Raw genomic sequence first — 15,391 nt, 5'->3', positions numbered from 1 at the left:
ATTTGGGCGTTCAATGCATTTATACATAATGCTCGGGGGATTGACATAATAAGCTGGCTCTTTTGGGTTTGCAATAAATACTTTAATACACTTAAATATATCTATAAATTTAAGCGTGAAACTCAATGTTCACTTTGTAAGTTAACAATGCCATAATCACCGTCATGTAAACTAACTCTCAAAGAATATCTAAACGTTAAACTGTACATCATCAGTAAAATTAAAAATCCAGCTCAGAATTTATTAGCAAAACAGATTTAATAATACAGCAACAGTATAATAAAATACAGTCGCACTAATAGTAATATGGTACCATGGCTGAATATGCGAAGGCCGCGTCAGCAGACTAGTCTTCGTATTCGTGAATAACAAGTTCCATAGAACAATGCTAGCATATCTCAATCTATAGCGTATAAGTTTTTCCTATTCTTTGTCGTCTAAATAATCTCATTATTTGACTTTTAAGTAATTGCAAATATCTTGTTTGCTAAAGGTCTGCTAAAACAAGTGCGTGAAGACACTCGCCATGTGTAAATTTGAGCTACTTGTACCCTCCCAGAGCTTGAGACCACGATACATGACGTCACAGTACTCTCGCAAGAGCTTATCTCCATTTCACTATGGAACCCGTGATTATGTAATATTCGTTATCCTACAAAATTATTAATATGTTTATAATAATAAAATATAATATCAATTGGTTAAACAAACATCACAAATTTAAAAAGAATTATCATGTTAGTAGCAATGGCACTGTGAGGAAGTGCGAGAGATTTTAAAATTAGAGTTTATTTTAAGTTTCAATGGCCGATAACTTTTTTAGTTTAAACAGTCTCAAGATTCCAGAACTTCATGAATGTATTCTTGGTTAAGCTAACAAGAATTGCCACAAGCACCCTAATATATATAGATATATATATATATATATATATATATATTTGATATAAAATGTACATTGCAGAATCAGTTTCGAGCGGAGCAAAATTAGTAGCTCGTGACTTTTCGGGTAAGTTATAATGAATAACGAAGACAGTCCGGGAGAACTAAATGATTTTTTATAGATATACAAACAGGAGGATATGTTGGAGTTGGACTAGGTAGCTTTCTTGGTAGGTATCTCGGTTTTATAAGGTACTCAGCGCTTGTTAACAAATAGTCCTTGTCATTTTCTATACTTTTATTCGTTGTTGCGTCTTTGGAGCATGTATTCCATGTACACTATGCTTCCTATACTGTTCTCCAAGACAAGAAGTCTTACCCGTGTACTATGTCGAGACTGAACGTGCACCTCTTGCACCAAACAGTCAGTACTATTCGGGACATCCACATAACCACACAGTGGTGTACCAAAGTCAGATCATAGGCACTCAAAGACAGCAACAACGGCAGCAACAACAACGTGGATATCCTGGCTATGCTGCCTTTCAAGTGCCACAGCAGGAACCGTCTCGAGCACCTTCTCGAGCACCCTCGACTAGAACAGCACCTCCTTCTTATCCGCCGTCGATCCGGAGTGAATCAGGTACGCTTCCACCGTCGTATGACTCGGTCATGCGTGATTCATAAGACATGCATGTTATTGCATTGAGGGATGGGTATTAGAGAAGGAATAAGATAGAGTGGGACGCCTGATGGTTTGAGATTTGAAGTTTCGAAGGCACGAATAATGACATAGATGAGCACTACATTATATCATAGTTTAATTTACACATAATAACTGGTTGAAACAGAATTATTATGCTACAAAGAATGAGACCCGTGTAATAAATGCAAAAACGCAACAAGCAAATACAGCGTGAAATAAATATTCTGATACCTCTTTCAAATAATGACCGCATATTAGACATCCACCGAAAATAATAGTGTTATTTTGACTCTTGCGACTTCATGTGGTCTTCAATCTTTGATACGTGACGCTGGAGATGTAATAAGTCTTCAAGAAGGAGAGAGTTTGAATCACGATAAACATCCAAGACGTAGTAATATCCCAAAGCTCCGGTAAGAGTTGATCCTAGAAGAAATCCAAAAAGACTTTATGATTCTCACGTTAGTTAAAGCCCGGAACATAGAGTTTTGTTAATAGCATACCCTCCACGGAAAGCACCAACTGGTTTGCGAGTCTTGACTCCAATCACAGGTGCCGCTGCTGTGTTGCTGCGAGTTGTCGAAGATGAGAATTGCCTTAATGAAGAGGCTCTTAAGATGGAAGTTCGCGCCATAGATGACATTGTGCAATTTGCGGAGTAATTTATACAATCAATTGTTGTTTTAAAATTAATTATTCCTCGTTAGATTGGATGATTTAATCTGAATTGACATACATCAACGAATTCACGCCAAAGAGGAGAGAGAGAGAGAAAGAGAGAGCCCTCACCGAGCCTGAGCCCGAGTTCTCCGGAACCTACTGTCGGTTCAGGTTTTGGTTCAAAATCAATGGCGGTAGGGTATTTGCGGGGTTAGTTCCGGTTTCAACCGTGATTTGAACCGATATCGGAAGCGTGACTTTAGAACGTCATCGTCCAAAGAAGCGATTTCAATTTCAAATGAAGTGAAAAAAGAGTTTATCTTACATAATCCCATTACATAATACAGTAAGAAGGAGACCTTAGGTTAGAGAAGATAAAAGTACAAAATTATGAATACACTCTAAGTAAAACCAAAATTTAATCAAACACAGCACTGCCGTCCCTTAGAGTTCCTTATGACGATTCAGGAGATGCAGGCCATTTAGTCTTAACAACTCCAGTTCCATCGTCATTACGTCCAATTGCTACATCAGTAGAATTCTCCACGTCCTTAAGTATCCGTTCCATCATCTCATCGACTCCTTCAACCAGCCTGATGCCACCCACTCCAGAATCTTCCTGATCCCGCTGAATCAACCGGGCAAGTCTTCTTTCGCCTCGTTTTAGCGCCGAAATCTTACCTTCCTTGATATCGACCATGTTACGCGTATATAGTTCATCAACCCCACTAACTTCTTCTTCCATCTCTTGTACACGTTCTCGTAGTTGTTCTAACGTTCCCCATACCGTCTCCGCAGTTGTATTGGATATCGCTCCATTCCCACTTTTTGCTGCAAATAGTCCTGGAGGAATAATTTTATCACTCTGATATGCTGATCCAAGAATCTGTTCCATCCACTCATGATGATGCGCATACCTACTTGCAGATACTTCTCGTGCAGACACGGTATCAAGATCATCAGCTGCTCCAACCATATCCTCGTCATCTAGCGACATTATCAAACTATGATGAGCAGCATAAACAGATGCAGGTAAATTTTGCTGAGCAGATTGGCCTGGCTGACCGGGCTGAATTTGATGCTGTAACCGAGGCGATGCCTGAGATTGCCCTGACTGTTGAGGCATGTGATGAGGTGGAAATCCAACTGCAGTTTGAGCAAGTTGTTGACTTGCTGCTGTGTACGGAGGCATGTCCACACGCATCCGCTTTGCTGCCGGTGACATTGAAATTGTTGGTGGTTGGTGATACATTGTGCTGTGTGACTTAATTAATAAGCTGATTTGTTTAAACCGTAAAGTCGCGTTTCAACCTCGCGTCTTCAATTGTTGATATCGCGATGAAGACCTGCAAACGCCAGCAATAAGGTTAGGGCTAGTTGAACATGCAATCATATATGCACCACATTTTACGTTATAAAGCAGATGATTTCTATGATGGTTATTACATGATAATTAGACGCATATACTCTCTTATTTCTTTTTTGTCTTTTCCGCCTCGTCGAACAACAAACCAGTATAATTCTGGGCCTGCTCTCTCACATATTTGACTCCCTTTTCCGCCGCTCCATACACAGTCTTGTACGAATTTCCAAAATATGATGTCGCCTCTTTCACCTTTGCGACTGTCAAGTCTTGGTACTCCGCGACCTGAGGCACCTGAGCCTTTTCGATTCTGTAAATCAGACGCCCGGTGTTTCCAGTAGTGATTGGCATAAAGTAGCATGCCGCAGCGACACCAAACACGGCCGGCGACAATACGCTTCGGAGCAAAAACGTGCGCTTGCGCGCAAAAATGGTGCCGGCCAGAATCGCCACACCGACGTACATGACACCCGGTAAAACTTCCTCCGACTCGGCGTTGGCCCGGATCTCCTTGCCTGTGTCACTCGCGACCGTCTGCAGCTCAGAGTACTTGCCCTCGAGCACGTCAATGTGCACGTTGACGAAGTTGATTGCGGTTTGTAACGCTTCACGGCCTTGTCTCACGTAGTCTTCAAGCACGGAAGGAGGCTGCTTGATCACAATTGGCGGAGCAGATTTTGGGACAGGAGGCTTTTCGTCATCATCGTAAATGCTTTTTTTTTCCTACCCCATGTCAGTACTGTAAAATACGTCCAGCTCAAGCAAATTTCATACAGTGTCTGCACGAATGATAGGTGTCGAGTTGATTAGCGCTAGTCCAGCGCCAGCGCCCAGAAAAAGCGACGTTCCGAGCGAACGAGACTAGAATGTCAATACCCTGTACATTACCAGCTCATACTCGACTTACAATTGAATGCCGTACCACTTGCATTGGAGACGGTTTTGTTGTTAAGTTTCCCGAACGATTGCTATTTTGTTCCCGAGCGAGTAACTAAACTTTAAAGCGACACAAAACCCTCACTACTCTACGCTCAAATTTAAAAACGAAACTTATGAATTATACTCTCTACATCGTCATTAGATTAATACACACGCTTTCCCGGCGGAACTGTCTTGCACTCCTCCTCATCAAGGGTATGGTACACGACATCTCTGTATTTCAGCTCAACAGGCTCACCAAGAGCATGCTGCCACGACAAAGTGTGCTTCATCCATTCCTTGTCGTCACGCTCGGGGTAATCTTCTCTGGCATGCGCACCCCGGGATTCCTTACGGGCAACAGCAGAGTAAGCGGTCTGCATGGCACAAGTAAGCAAGTTCTGTAACTCCATGGTCTCGACCAGGTCAGAGTTCCAGATCATGCTGCGGTCCTTGGTTCCAACTTCGGCAAATGTCTTGTCGACCTCGGTGATACGGCGGACACCATCCTCGAGCGACGATTGGGTTCGGAAAACGGAAACATCAGTTTGCATGACTCGCTGCATGGCCAGACGGATCGAAGCAGTCGAGCGTGGACCGTCAGCGGTACGGAGCTTGTCGATGTTGGCAATAGTACCAGCACCAATGTCAGCCGACACAGCCTTGTGAGGAGTTCCAGGGGTAAGAGAGTCACGAACAGTGTGTGAAACGGCACGTCCGAAAACAACGAGATCAAGAAGCGAGTTGGCTCCGAGACGGTTGGCACCGTGAACAGACACACAGGCAGCCTCACCGCATGCAAGAAGACCAGGAACAACCTTGTCGTTTCCGTTTTCGTCAATTGTGAGAACCTCGCCAGTGTACTTGGTAGGAATACCACCCATGTTGTAATGGACAGTAGGCAGAACTGGAATAGGCTCCTTGGTAACATCGACACCAGCAAAGATAGAAGCAGTCTCAGAGATACCGGGCAGACGTTCGTGAAGAACGGAAGCAGGAAGATGTGACAATTGGAGGTAGATATGGTCCTTCTCAGGACCAACACCACGACCATCACGGATTTCCATGGTCATTGAACGCGAGACAACGTCTCGGGATGCAAGATCCTTGGCGGTAGGAGCATATCGCTCCATAAATCGCTCACCTTCAGAGTTAAGAAGGTAACCACCCTCACCACGGGAACCTTCGGTGATCAAACAGCCGGATCCATAGATACCTGTAGGATGGAACTGAACAAACTCAAGATCTTGAAGCGGGAGACCAGCACGGGTAACCATAGCATTACCATCACCAGTACAGGTGTGAGCGGAAGTGCAAGAAAAGTAAGCTCGTCCGTATCCACCAGTAGCAAGAATTGTCTTGTGCGCACGGAATCTGTGAATAGTGCCGTCTTCCTGGTTGTAGGCAATGACACCGACACACTCACCGTCCTCCATCAGCAAATCCATAGCGAAATACTCAATGAAGAAGTTTGTATTGTGACGAAGAGACTGACCATATAAAGTGTGTAGAAGAGCATGACCAGTTCTGTCAGCTACAGCACAGCATCTGTAAGCCTGGCCACCGTGACCGTAGTCCTTTGACTGACCACCGAAAGCACGCTGGTAAATACGACCCTCCTCAGTACGGGAGAAAGGAACACCATAATGTTCAAGCTCAATAATAGAGGCAGGGGCTTCACGGGTCATGTAATGAATAGCATCCTGATCACCTAACCAATCAGAACCCTTGACCGTATCGTACATGTGCCAATGCCAGTCATCCTCGTGCATGTTTCCAAGAGCAGCGTTAATACCACCTTGAGCGGCGCTATCTTACAGTCAATATTTAATTATACAATACGGTAGCAGTCAACTTACACAGTGTGTGATCGAGTAGGGAAAAGCTTTGAAATACAGGCAGTGTTGAATCCAGCTTCAGCCAAACCGAAAGCAGCACGAAGACCAGCACCACCGGCACCAACTACAACACAATCATATTCGTGGTCCTTTTAATTTGTCAGGAGAAATAATAACAGTAAACAGTAATTAGACATACAACGACAGCATATTGCTTAGTCAAATGAGGAGAAGCTTCCTTTGCTCTGAGGGGCTAATGGATATTAACACCCCACACAAAATTATATAAGAATCAGAATATAAAGTACGCACATTGTTTGAGATGACTTTGAACGCAGTAGCAGAAGATGAAAAATGCTTTGCAAATGAAGCCGAACGCGCGACGGCAGAGACTTGCTAGATCATGAGTTTTAGTAATGCAATTGAAATGAATGGACACGCCCTTGTTCCGGTCTTTTCCGCCGGAACAGTGCAACTAAAGAAGAAGACATACTGAAGACGACCGCCGAGCAAATGAAAGCATTTTTCTTGTAATAAGTAATGCTACAGTCGAGCTTTGAAAAGATCAAAAAAGAGGTACGAAACCGCAGGGAAAGGACTGAGTGAGGTTCAAAGGCACAAGTTCAGAAGAAATAGACGATTTTGATTTGCGTGGTGGAGTTTTGGTGATGGACGAGCACTGACCCCATAATTAGTATTTAGGGTTAGCAAAATACACTATGATTACATAATAAATACGCGTATAGTTGATATTTTATTAGCGACACAAATAACATGTCACCGGCGTTGGCGCGGACCGCGTTCAAAGACATTAGGGTTAGGTGATATCCCCGCCGGAGACATGCGACCAATCAGAATGCGTTATTTAGCAATCCAATTTCCATTCTTCCGCTTCGTCTTCCGTTGACTTCTTTTTATAAGGATTAATTTCAGTTTTGGATGAGCTCAGTGAATAGTTTATTAGGGTTAGTACTGAAATGTACATAATTGTCCTGATTCTGTGGTGTAATTCATACTTGAACAGGCATCCCATTTGACCCCACTCTCTAATGACCTTTCATTCTCTTTAGTACAATTAACCCTTACTCTACATTTACGTCGTATAGCATTAATACTGCATCATCACGGACTAGTGTCTCGGAATATACCGGTAACAGATGCGCCGCACGAAATTAATCCGGCTTATTCCCCACATACAAATAAATCGTCTATATATTAACCTAGTTATACTGCATATACTGAGATGTACTGCTAAACTTCAAGTTACTCTTAATAACCTTCTCAACCGACGCCAAGAAATCCTTCTCTGTGGTGACCTTTCTGCGAGCTCTTATAGCAAACATGCCTGCTTCAGTGCAAACAGACCGCAATTCAGCTCCGGTTGAGTTAGGGCAAAGACGCGAAATAAGTTCCCATCTGATGTCACGGTCAACAGACATCGATTTCGCATGAATTCGCAAAATGTTGGCCCGACCTTCAAGATCAGGCAAACTGAATTCAACCTTACGATCAATTCGACCGGGACGTAGAAGTGCAGGATCCAAAGTGTTTGGCCTATTAGTAGCAAACATAACCTTAATGTTGCCTCGAGGATCAAATCCATCCAACTGTGTAATCAGCTCCAACATAGTTCGCTGAACTTCATTGTCGCCTCCAGCACCATCATCAAATCGTGCTCCACCAATAGCGTCAACTTCGTCAAAGAAAATAATGCAGGCTTTCTTGGCACGCGCCATCTCAAAAAGCTCACGAACCATACGAGCACCTTCACCAACGTACTTTTGAACCAACTCGGATCCAATAACTCGAATGAACGTAGCATCGGTACGGTTTGCGACTGCACGCGCGCACAACGTCTTGCCTGTTCCTGGTGGACCGTACAGTAAAATACCTTTAGGGGGATCAATACCAAGATTCACAAATCTCTCAGGTGACAACAATGGCAGCTCAACGACTTCGCGGAGTTTCTCAATTTGCTCCTTGCAACCACCCACATCACCATATGTCACATCAGGCTTTTCTTCGACAGTCATCATCGTCACTGATGGATCAATTCTAGGAGGTAATGGAAGCTGGATTTGATACTTGTTACGATCGACACTACCAAATTAATCTAGTCCATATCAATCATCTGATTTACCACATACCCAACTCGCATTCCTTCTTCAATATCTGTTGGACTCACACGATCTCCTAAACTAACGACTGTTTGATTAGCAATCGATCTAACCGAATTAACACTTTACATACCAAACTTTGCAAGCTGCTTGACATTGATGACATATTTTGCCTTGTCCGGATCATCTGCTGATTGAATGATCTTTGTACATCTCGCCACTTGCAATGGCTGTTCTTCTATCATTCGCTGTTTATCAGCCATTATGTCCCATAAATGTGGAGGAGCAAGACCAGTGTCGGATTCCTAATCAATCAGCTTCATATTCGCATAATACCATCCACACTAATCACCTTAACACCTATTTACGGTCAGCATATATCTTGAGCCCAAGTACAGATCAACATACCAATCTTCTCGTTTACGCGTGTCTGTAAATTCTTAATATCCTTCTCTAATTGCTTAAGCTTAGAAGCATAAGGGGCAGCACCCTATAACCATCAGATCGCCGCTATCTTAGTACTGTACTGCTATATCCTTACATATGTCTTCAATACTGCGATATCATCCTCTGACAAAGGCTTGATCTCCTTTTCTTCCTTCTCTTCGTCTTCCACGGGAGCACGGTACTTCTCCCAATCTGCTTTTGGTGGCATTTTGATATGTGCTAACTATGGAAAGTGTGTCTACTCTGATGCTCCAACTTTCGTGCCTGATGGAATTGCGTGGACGATGGCACCCACCCTACTGCAGTTGACACGCACAAAACAACAGCGCACTTAAACCCAGCCTCGGGTTAGGGTACTTATTCTACACGCGTTTTTTTCTCAAGAACAAGAACGAATAAAACCACATCAAAAGCCAATTCAGTTCAATTCGCGCCGTGATCTCGACCAACTATTGATTAATTATTATGGCAGTTTCTACAGCATCAGCACCAGGTGCAAATGTCGGTGCTTTTAGGGATAAAGAGAAGCCACAGGAAGTTCGCAAAGCAAACATTGTCGCTGCGCGCGGTATGTTAAATCTATTCAGGTTCAATTGTGTAATGCTAATCGTGATCAGCTGTGGCAGATGCTATTAGAACATCACTAGGTCCAAAAGGCATGGACAAAATGGTATGTGTTTGGTGATCGCTTCAGTACAATAAAACTCATACAGTTAGATCAAAACTGGTAAAGGAGAAGTTATTATTACAAATGATGGACATACTATTCTCAAGCACATGGCAGTCATGCATCCCGCAGCAAAGATGGTGAGATTTAACTATTTATATGTTTAAATGTAGAAGTTCTGACTTAGCAGCTCGTTGACTTATCGGCCGCACAGGATGTTGAAGCTGGAGACGGAACTACATCAGTCGTCGTGATTGCTGGTGGTCTGCTGGGAGCTGCCGAGAGATTGCTGTTAAAAGGCATTCATCCTACAATTGTTGCTGAGTCTTTTCAACGTGCAGCTGCTCGCGCGGTCGAGATTCTTAGAGACATGTCTGTTCCGGTCGAGCTAACTGACCGAACTTCATTGATGCGAGCAGCCAGTACTTCATTGAGCTCCAAAATTGTTTCTCAGTACTCATCACTTTTGGCTCCGATGGCCGTTGACGCTGTTCTTCGGGTCATCAATCCTGCTGTGGCCAAGAACGTTGATTTGAACGATATCAAACTCGTCAAGGAGCTCGGTGGCACCATCGAGGACACAGAGCTCGTTGACGGTTTGGTTCTTACTCAACATGTCATCAAGACTGCTGGCGGTCCAGCACGAATGGAGAAGGCCAAAATTGGATTGATCCAATTCCAGATTTCGCCTCCAAAGCCTGACATGGAAAACCAGGTCGTGGTTAACGATTACCGCCAGATGGATAAGATTTTGAAGGAGGAACGGACGTATTTGTTGAACATTTGCAAGAAGATTAAAAAGGCAAAGTGTAACGTTTTGTTGATTCAAAAGTCAATTCTTAGAGATGCGGTTAATGACTTGTCACTGCACTTTCTTGCAAAGCTAAACATTTTGGTTGTGAAGGACATTGAGCGCGATGAGGTTGAGTTTATCTGCAAAAGTACTGGCTGTCAAGTGATTGCAGACATTGACGCATTCACGGAGGACAAGCTTGGACAGGCTGAGTTAATCGAAGAGGTCCAATCGTCTGGTTCAAGAATTGTTAAGGTCACAGGCGTCAAGAACGGAGCCCAGACTGTGTCGATTGTGGTGCGTGGAGCTAACCAGCTTGTGCTTGACGAGGCCGACCGATCGCTTCACGACGCTCTCTGTGTTATTCGTTGTCTTGCCAAAGAGCGTGCCTTGATCGCCGGCGGCGGCGCGCCTGAGATTGAAGTCTCGCGGACGTTGATGCGGGAGTCGCGTGAGAAGTTCGGGACAGAGCAGATTTGCTGGCAAGAGTTTGCCAACGCGCTCGAAGTTGTCCCAACCACACTCGCCGAGAACGCGGGTCTGAACAGTATCAGTGTCGTGACGGATTTACGAAGCCGGCATGAACGCGGAGAAAGGAATGCTGGTGTCAGCGTGCGACGGGGTGCAACGAAAAACATTGTGGACGAAAACGTGCTGCAGCCGTTGTTGGTCAGCACCAGTGCGATCCAATTAGCCGCGGAGACCGTCAAGTCGCTATTGCGGATTGATGATATTGCAATCAGTCGGTAAATAACTTCACGAGAAAAATACATAGAACGTTGAGAATATATAACATTTTCGTAAATTAATATACAGAAGCTGTTGTACAAAGAGCATCCTAAACAATCTAACCTGAACTTCAAAACTAACAAAAGACTGCGTGTACAAGACACCTACTGGCTCCTAAAAATACCATTCATACATTCCGCATATTCATAACGTACACGTCCTTAATCTCACGAAGGACCCGGGTAAGTTCGTCTACTCTAGCAGAAAGCGACCCGTGATCATTAGCCACTCTTTCAATTGCGCGTGTATTGCGTTCGACCGCGTCAATCAAAGCCGCTAGCACGCGATTGCTCATCGGATTAACAACTGCACCGGACTGATTTGACCCCGAATTTGATGTCACCGGGGTGGATGTAATTGATTGTGAAGGTATACTCGTTGGTAAACTGTCTGACAATGGGGCAACAGTGCGCGCACGCTTTCTGCGTCCCGAACTATCGTCTTGCTGCTGCTGCTGTTGCTGTTGTTGTTGTTGTTGTTGTTGTTGTTGCTGTTGTTGTTGTTGCTGTTGCTGTTGCTGTTGCTGTTGCTGTTGTTGTTGCTGTCTTTGCTGTTGTAATTGCTGAGCTTGCTGGACTTGCTGAGCTTGCTGGACTTGCTGAGCTTGTTGTGTCTGCTGCAAATGCTGTCTACTTTGCTGTACTGAGTGAACTTGATGCGCAACTGCTGGTATAGGCTGAGCAGTAACAATGGCATCTCCACCCTTAATCGTGTCAATACGAGTCATTACGCTGTGCATGAGAACAAACACTCTAAGAGACATAGGCGTACGTGCTTTGCCCAATAAGTCTCGCTGCTCTTTCGCCCCAAGTTTGAACCATGCGCTCCCACTTTCAAGTGCACCAAGTTCGTACTGAATGGTATTGTTCAGTGGTAGATGAGAGTATCGTTTGTCATAATCGGTAATGAAGTAATACGACATTCGCAAGAACTTGAACTTTTCGAGCAATGATTTTGGAGTCCGGCGTTTAATTCCGTCGTCTCCATTTTGAGCCAGCAACATCCCAAAGTCAGAGCCAGGAGACGTATTACTGAACCAGAGCGCACTCAACCCATTGCCTGTTGGTCGAATTTCACCAGTGTAGAAGCGACACACCTGATCAAACAATTGTTCGCGATTCTCGTACTTGACAAGTCCTGTTCCCGCAGCCCCGTTTGGCTCCCATGATGCAGTACTAGGACTAACTTCCCATGTCGCACCAGCTGGTGGTGGTTGAGTAAGCGCGAGGTAGTAGGCCTTGAGTAGTCGCGTCATTTCGCCGTCTGACCATTTCCGATTCGATTGGTCAAGATCAGCAGCTGATGGTTGAGACGAATGTTGTGGAGTAGTTTGCGAGGTCTGAGATGGTCCCATCGGAGACGAGAGCATTGGCATTGGAGGAGCCGATCCAGATGGTGGCATCATCTGCATTATGAACTTATTAGAACGCGTTTGGGCGCCTGTAAACAAACAAGAGTCAGCTTTCCACAAATCACGAATGCAGAAACAGAGCGAGAAATTGCCCTTTAATAGGCCGGCGCGAGACCAGCCAGAAATTTACCGCGTAAAGCGGAAGTCGAAGTGACGATAATTGGCACTGACGTGCCTTGAAATGGGAGACTTTTTTGTTTTTGTTTGTGATGGGACGAGCGTGAACCGAACCGGCTTTGAAGGAGTTGAAGTTGAAGTTGAGGTTTCGTGAAGACGATAAAGGCGAACAGCGGTTGAGTCTTTCAATTTGAACCTAAACCTAAAACTGAACCTGAACTAGAGTTCACATGGTTTAGTATGTGGTTCAAACCGTCGTCATAATTTACGGCATCTCAATCAATATATTATTATTGACATGACTTATAATTGTAGCTTTGTACATACAGAGGCAAATAGACATGGCAACTTCTCGTGAACTTCTCGGAGAAGTCAAGAAGTTTATTCCGCCTTTATTAGAGAAATTCCACAAAGGACAAGGTAAATATGGTTGATTTTTGGTTTTGATCTGGTCGTTCTCACGAGATTTATAGCGGGTAGAATTGCTGTAATTGGAGGATGTGAAGAGTAAGTAGACTGTGTACATTTACCGTCAGTCACTAAGTAGATAGCTACACAGGTGCCCCGTTTTTCGCGGCTCAGGCATCTACTCTACTCGGTGTCGATATGGCTCACATCATATGCGAGAAAGCAGCAGGCCAAGTAATTAAGACGTACTCGCCAAACTTGATGGTGCATCCGTATATGCGGGATTCCAAGTCACTGATTCCAATGTCATCAACTACACCGTCTACAAGTACATATCTAAAGGACGAAATTCTTCCGCCAATCTACGCGATGCTAGGCCGACTACATGTCATTGTTGTTGGACCCGGTCTCGGTCGTGATTCTTTAATGCTGGAAATAGCAAAAGCGGTAATTGTAAGAGCCAAAGAGTTACAATTGCATATAGTATTGGATGCAGACGCGTTATTTCTTGTACAGAACGAGCCTGACGTGATCAAAGGATACAAGAGAGCTGTTATGACACCGAACATTGTTGAGTTTCAGCGGCTATGCAAAGCAGCTGGTGTGGCTCTTCCTGAAGGTTTTCCTGAAGAGAAAGACACGGCAAAATCAGCGTGTCATGCTTTAGCAAAGGCCTTCAACGGACCGACTATAGTTGCAAAGGGAAAGATCGACTACATCTCCAATGGGCAGTCCGAGCTGATGTGTGATATGCCCAGTGGTAAAAAGCGTGTCGGTGGTCAGGGTGATACTCTCTCCGGTACGCTGTCTACATTCTTGGCCTGGAAGTATGCTTACCAAAGCAATATCTGGAAACACGACGCGTCCTTAGACGAGGCAAAGTTGATGCTACTCTCAGCTTACGGTGCAACCTCAGTCACGCGATATTGCTCCCGAGCAGCATTTTCAAAGTACGGTCGATCTATGTTGGCGAGCAACTTATCAGAAATGATTGGCGAGGCATACACAGCACTGTTTGAAGACGAATTGAAGTTGCACATGTAATCTGCTGCAAGTGTATATATCTATTCAGGTACAATACTTAAGTCCTCAGGGCCGAAACTCCGAGGTAGCATAGTAGTCAATGGATCCATGACAAAGGCACCGTTTTCTGAAAACATATAAACTTCAATATTGGGTGCAAATTCGCGTAGAACTTGTCTACAGATGCCACAAGGGGGAGTAAATGTGCCGGCACTTGAAGCAACCCCAATTGCTTTGAATGATTTGTATCCGGTTGTCTAGTAAGTACGTCAGCTAAAACCATGCGTACCAAATCATTACTCTAACCACTGCTTTTACTATCGCAGTCTGTTCTGCGCAGATACAAGCACCATAACTGGCATTTTCAACATTTGCACCTATTTGATTAGTGAGACTACTTAACTAGATGTCATGCATACCTTCGACATATGATCCATCTGCAGTAAGTAATACCGCACCAACTCTAGTATTTTTAGTTATACATCAAGATAACTGTCGATAAAGTGTACTTGAACTTGGAATAAGGGGAATAAGACAGAGATCGTGCTATTATGACAGTCAGTCCATACTTATGAATCATATACAAACAAATATACCGTCTAATGTTTTCTGAGCCAGATCTTTTATTTCTATTTCTGACAAAGATCCCGCTGCCATTTTTACATAATAATTCCTATATTATAGCAATACAGGTTTGACAAGTTGCTGTTTGCAGTTCACCGTATTTGGTAAACTCTGTTAAGGGTTCGTGACGACAATTAATTGGTCTGAGCGCAATTGAACCAGCGCAGTTGCTCGATAATTTGTGATTAAGACTGTGCCCGCGACTTCTACATAAATCCAAAAGATTAGTACAAATTAACTCTTAAAAACAATATTTAATCAAAAAAACACAAAAAATTGTCATTTCAATCACATTAAAATAGCTTTACTCTAAAATGTATGGTACAACAAAATTCGAACCGAGCTACGCGGCTCAGCTGCTCAGCGGGATAGGGTAAAACACGACTAGAACAAATTTCCGATACCAGTTGACTATCAGTCATGAAATTTAATTGTTGTTTTAACGTACAGTGACATGGTATAAATTATATAAAATTAAATTTTATTGATTAACATGTGTTTTGTAAAATAAAATAAGTACTCAAATCATATTTCTGTAATTGTCAAAATTGAGTATAATTGAGTAGGAATCACTACTTAAAGGGCACATAAACCATGAATGTCATCTAACATTAGGGTTGGTCCAAACTGG

At 43.6% G+C, this 15,391-nt stretch overlaps 10 protein-coding genes across 10 annotated transcripts; 3 read left to right on the top strand and 7 right to left on the bottom strand.

Annotated features, from left to right (window-relative positions):
- Positions 1-860: 860 nt before the first annotated feature.
- Positions 861-1,833, top strand: V1512DRAFT_290419 (uncharacterized protein). Its single transcript, XM_066918213.1, has 3 exons — positions 861-1,006; positions 1,062-1,109; positions 1,157-1,833. The coding sequence occupies exons 1-3, from the start codon at positions 949-951 to the stop codon at positions 1,564-1,566; spliced, it is 516 nt and encodes a 171-aa protein (XP_066772815.1). The 5' UTR covers positions 861-948; the 3' UTR covers positions 1,567-1,833.
- Positions 1,594-2,336, bottom strand: V1512DRAFT_260749 (uncharacterized protein). The gene is made up of 2 exons (XM_066915932.1): positions 2,089-2,336; positions 1,594-2,031 (listed from the first exon to the last, which is right to left on the bottom strand). The coding sequence occupies exons 1-2, from the start codon at positions 2,226-2,228 to the stop codon at positions 1,866-1,868; spliced, it is 306 nt and encodes a 101-aa protein (XP_066772814.1). The 5' UTR covers positions 2,229-2,336; the 3' UTR covers positions 1,594-1,865.
- A 224-nt stretch (positions 2,337-2,560) lies between these two features.
- On the bottom strand, positions 2,561-3,577 carry V1512DRAFT_260748 (uncharacterized protein). The gene has a single exon (XM_066915931.1). It carries the CDS (start codon positions 3,495-3,497, stop codon positions 2,700-2,702), a length of 798 nt encoding a protein of 265 aa, XP_066772813.1. The 5' UTR covers positions 3,498-3,577; the 3' UTR covers positions 2,561-2,699.
- Positions 3,578-3,650: 73 nt separating this feature from the next.
- On the bottom strand, positions 3,651-4,561 carry V1512DRAFT_260747 (apolipo protein O-domain-containing protein). The gene is made up of 3 exons (XM_066915930.1): positions 4,516-4,561; positions 4,383-4,469; positions 3,651-4,331 (listed from the first exon to the last, which is right to left on the bottom strand). Exons 1-3 carry the CDS (start codon positions 4,537-4,539, stop codon positions 3,717-3,719), a joined length of 726 nt encoding a protein of 241 aa, XP_066772812.1. The 5' UTR covers positions 4,540-4,561; the 3' UTR covers positions 3,651-3,716.
- Positions 4,562-4,644: 83 nt separating this feature from the next.
- V1512DRAFT_260744 (FAD binding domain-containing protein) lies at positions 4,645-7,008 on the bottom strand. The gene is made up of 5 exons (XM_066915929.1): positions 6,858-7,008; positions 6,677-6,760; positions 6,564-6,617; positions 6,386-6,513; positions 4,645-6,335 (listed from the first exon to the last, which is right to left on the bottom strand). The coding sequence occupies exons 1-5, from the start codon at positions 6,885-6,887 to the stop codon at positions 4,691-4,693; spliced, it is 1,941 nt and encodes a 646-aa protein (XP_066772811.1). The 5' UTR covers positions 6,888-7,008; the 3' UTR covers positions 4,645-4,690.
- A 546-nt stretch (positions 7,009-7,554) lies between these two features.
- On the bottom strand, positions 7,555-9,212 carry V1512DRAFT_260739 (P-loop containing nucleoside triphosphate hydrolase protein). Its single transcript, XM_066915928.1, has 6 exons — positions 9,023-9,212; positions 8,890-8,971; positions 8,834-8,841; positions 8,615-8,786; positions 8,512-8,569; positions 7,555-8,464 (listed from the first exon to the last, which is right to left on the bottom strand). Exons 1-6 carry the CDS (start codon positions 9,134-9,136, stop codon positions 7,585-7,587), a joined length of 1,314 nt encoding a protein of 437 aa, XP_066772810.1. The 5' UTR covers positions 9,137-9,212; the 3' UTR covers positions 7,555-7,584.
- Positions 9,213-9,247: 35 nt separating this feature from the next.
- V1512DRAFT_223079 (chaperonin Cpn60/TCP-1 family) lies at positions 9,248-11,230 on the top strand. Its single transcript, XM_066913755.1, has 4 exons — positions 9,248-9,496; positions 9,546-9,598; positions 9,646-9,735; positions 9,786-11,230. Exons 1-4 carry the CDS (start codon positions 9,394-9,396, stop codon positions 11,136-11,138), a joined length of 1,599 nt encoding a protein of 532 aa, XP_066772809.1. The 5' UTR covers positions 9,248-9,393; the 3' UTR covers positions 11,139-11,230.
- V1512DRAFT_260736 (uncharacterized protein) lies at positions 11,168-12,911 on the bottom strand. The gene has a single exon (XM_066915927.1). It carries the CDS (start codon positions 12,586-12,588, stop codon positions 11,305-11,307), a length of 1,284 nt encoding a protein of 427 aa, XP_066772808.1. The 5' UTR covers positions 12,589-12,911; the 3' UTR covers positions 11,168-11,304.
- Positions 12,912-13,046: 135 nt separating this feature from the next.
- V1512DRAFT_252405 (Ribokinase-like protein) lies at positions 13,047-14,157 on the top strand (the record flags this gene model as incomplete). The annotated part of the gene is made up of 3 exons (XM_066914711.1): positions 13,047-13,125; positions 13,179-13,212; positions 13,257-14,157. 3 exons carry the CDS (start codon positions 13,047-13,049, stop codon positions 14,155-14,157), a joined length of 1,014 nt encoding a protein of 337 aa, XP_066772807.1.
- V1512DRAFT_260732 (cytidine deaminase) lies at positions 14,158-14,851 on the bottom strand. The gene is made up of 5 exons (XM_066915926.1): positions 14,733-14,851; positions 14,646-14,682; positions 14,556-14,599; positions 14,443-14,513; positions 14,158-14,393 (listed from the first exon to the last, which is right to left on the bottom strand). The coding sequence occupies exons 1-5, from the start codon at positions 14,791-14,793 to the stop codon at positions 14,178-14,180; spliced, it is 429 nt and encodes a 142-aa protein (XP_066772806.1). The 5' UTR covers positions 14,794-14,851; the 3' UTR covers positions 14,158-14,177.
- Between the last annotated feature and the right edge of the window lie 540 nt (positions 14,852-15,391).

Source organism: Lipomyces arxii, assembly GCF_038497795.1.
Source record: "Lipomyces arxii strain Phaff 12-163 unplaced genomic scaffold V1512scaffold_4, whole genome shotgun sequence".
Lineage (NCBI taxonomy): Eukaryota > Fungi > Ascomycota > Lipomycetes > Lipomycetales > Lipomycetaceae > Lipomyces > Lipomyces arxii.
This window is presented reverse-complemented; position numbering and strand designations above follow the sequence as displayed.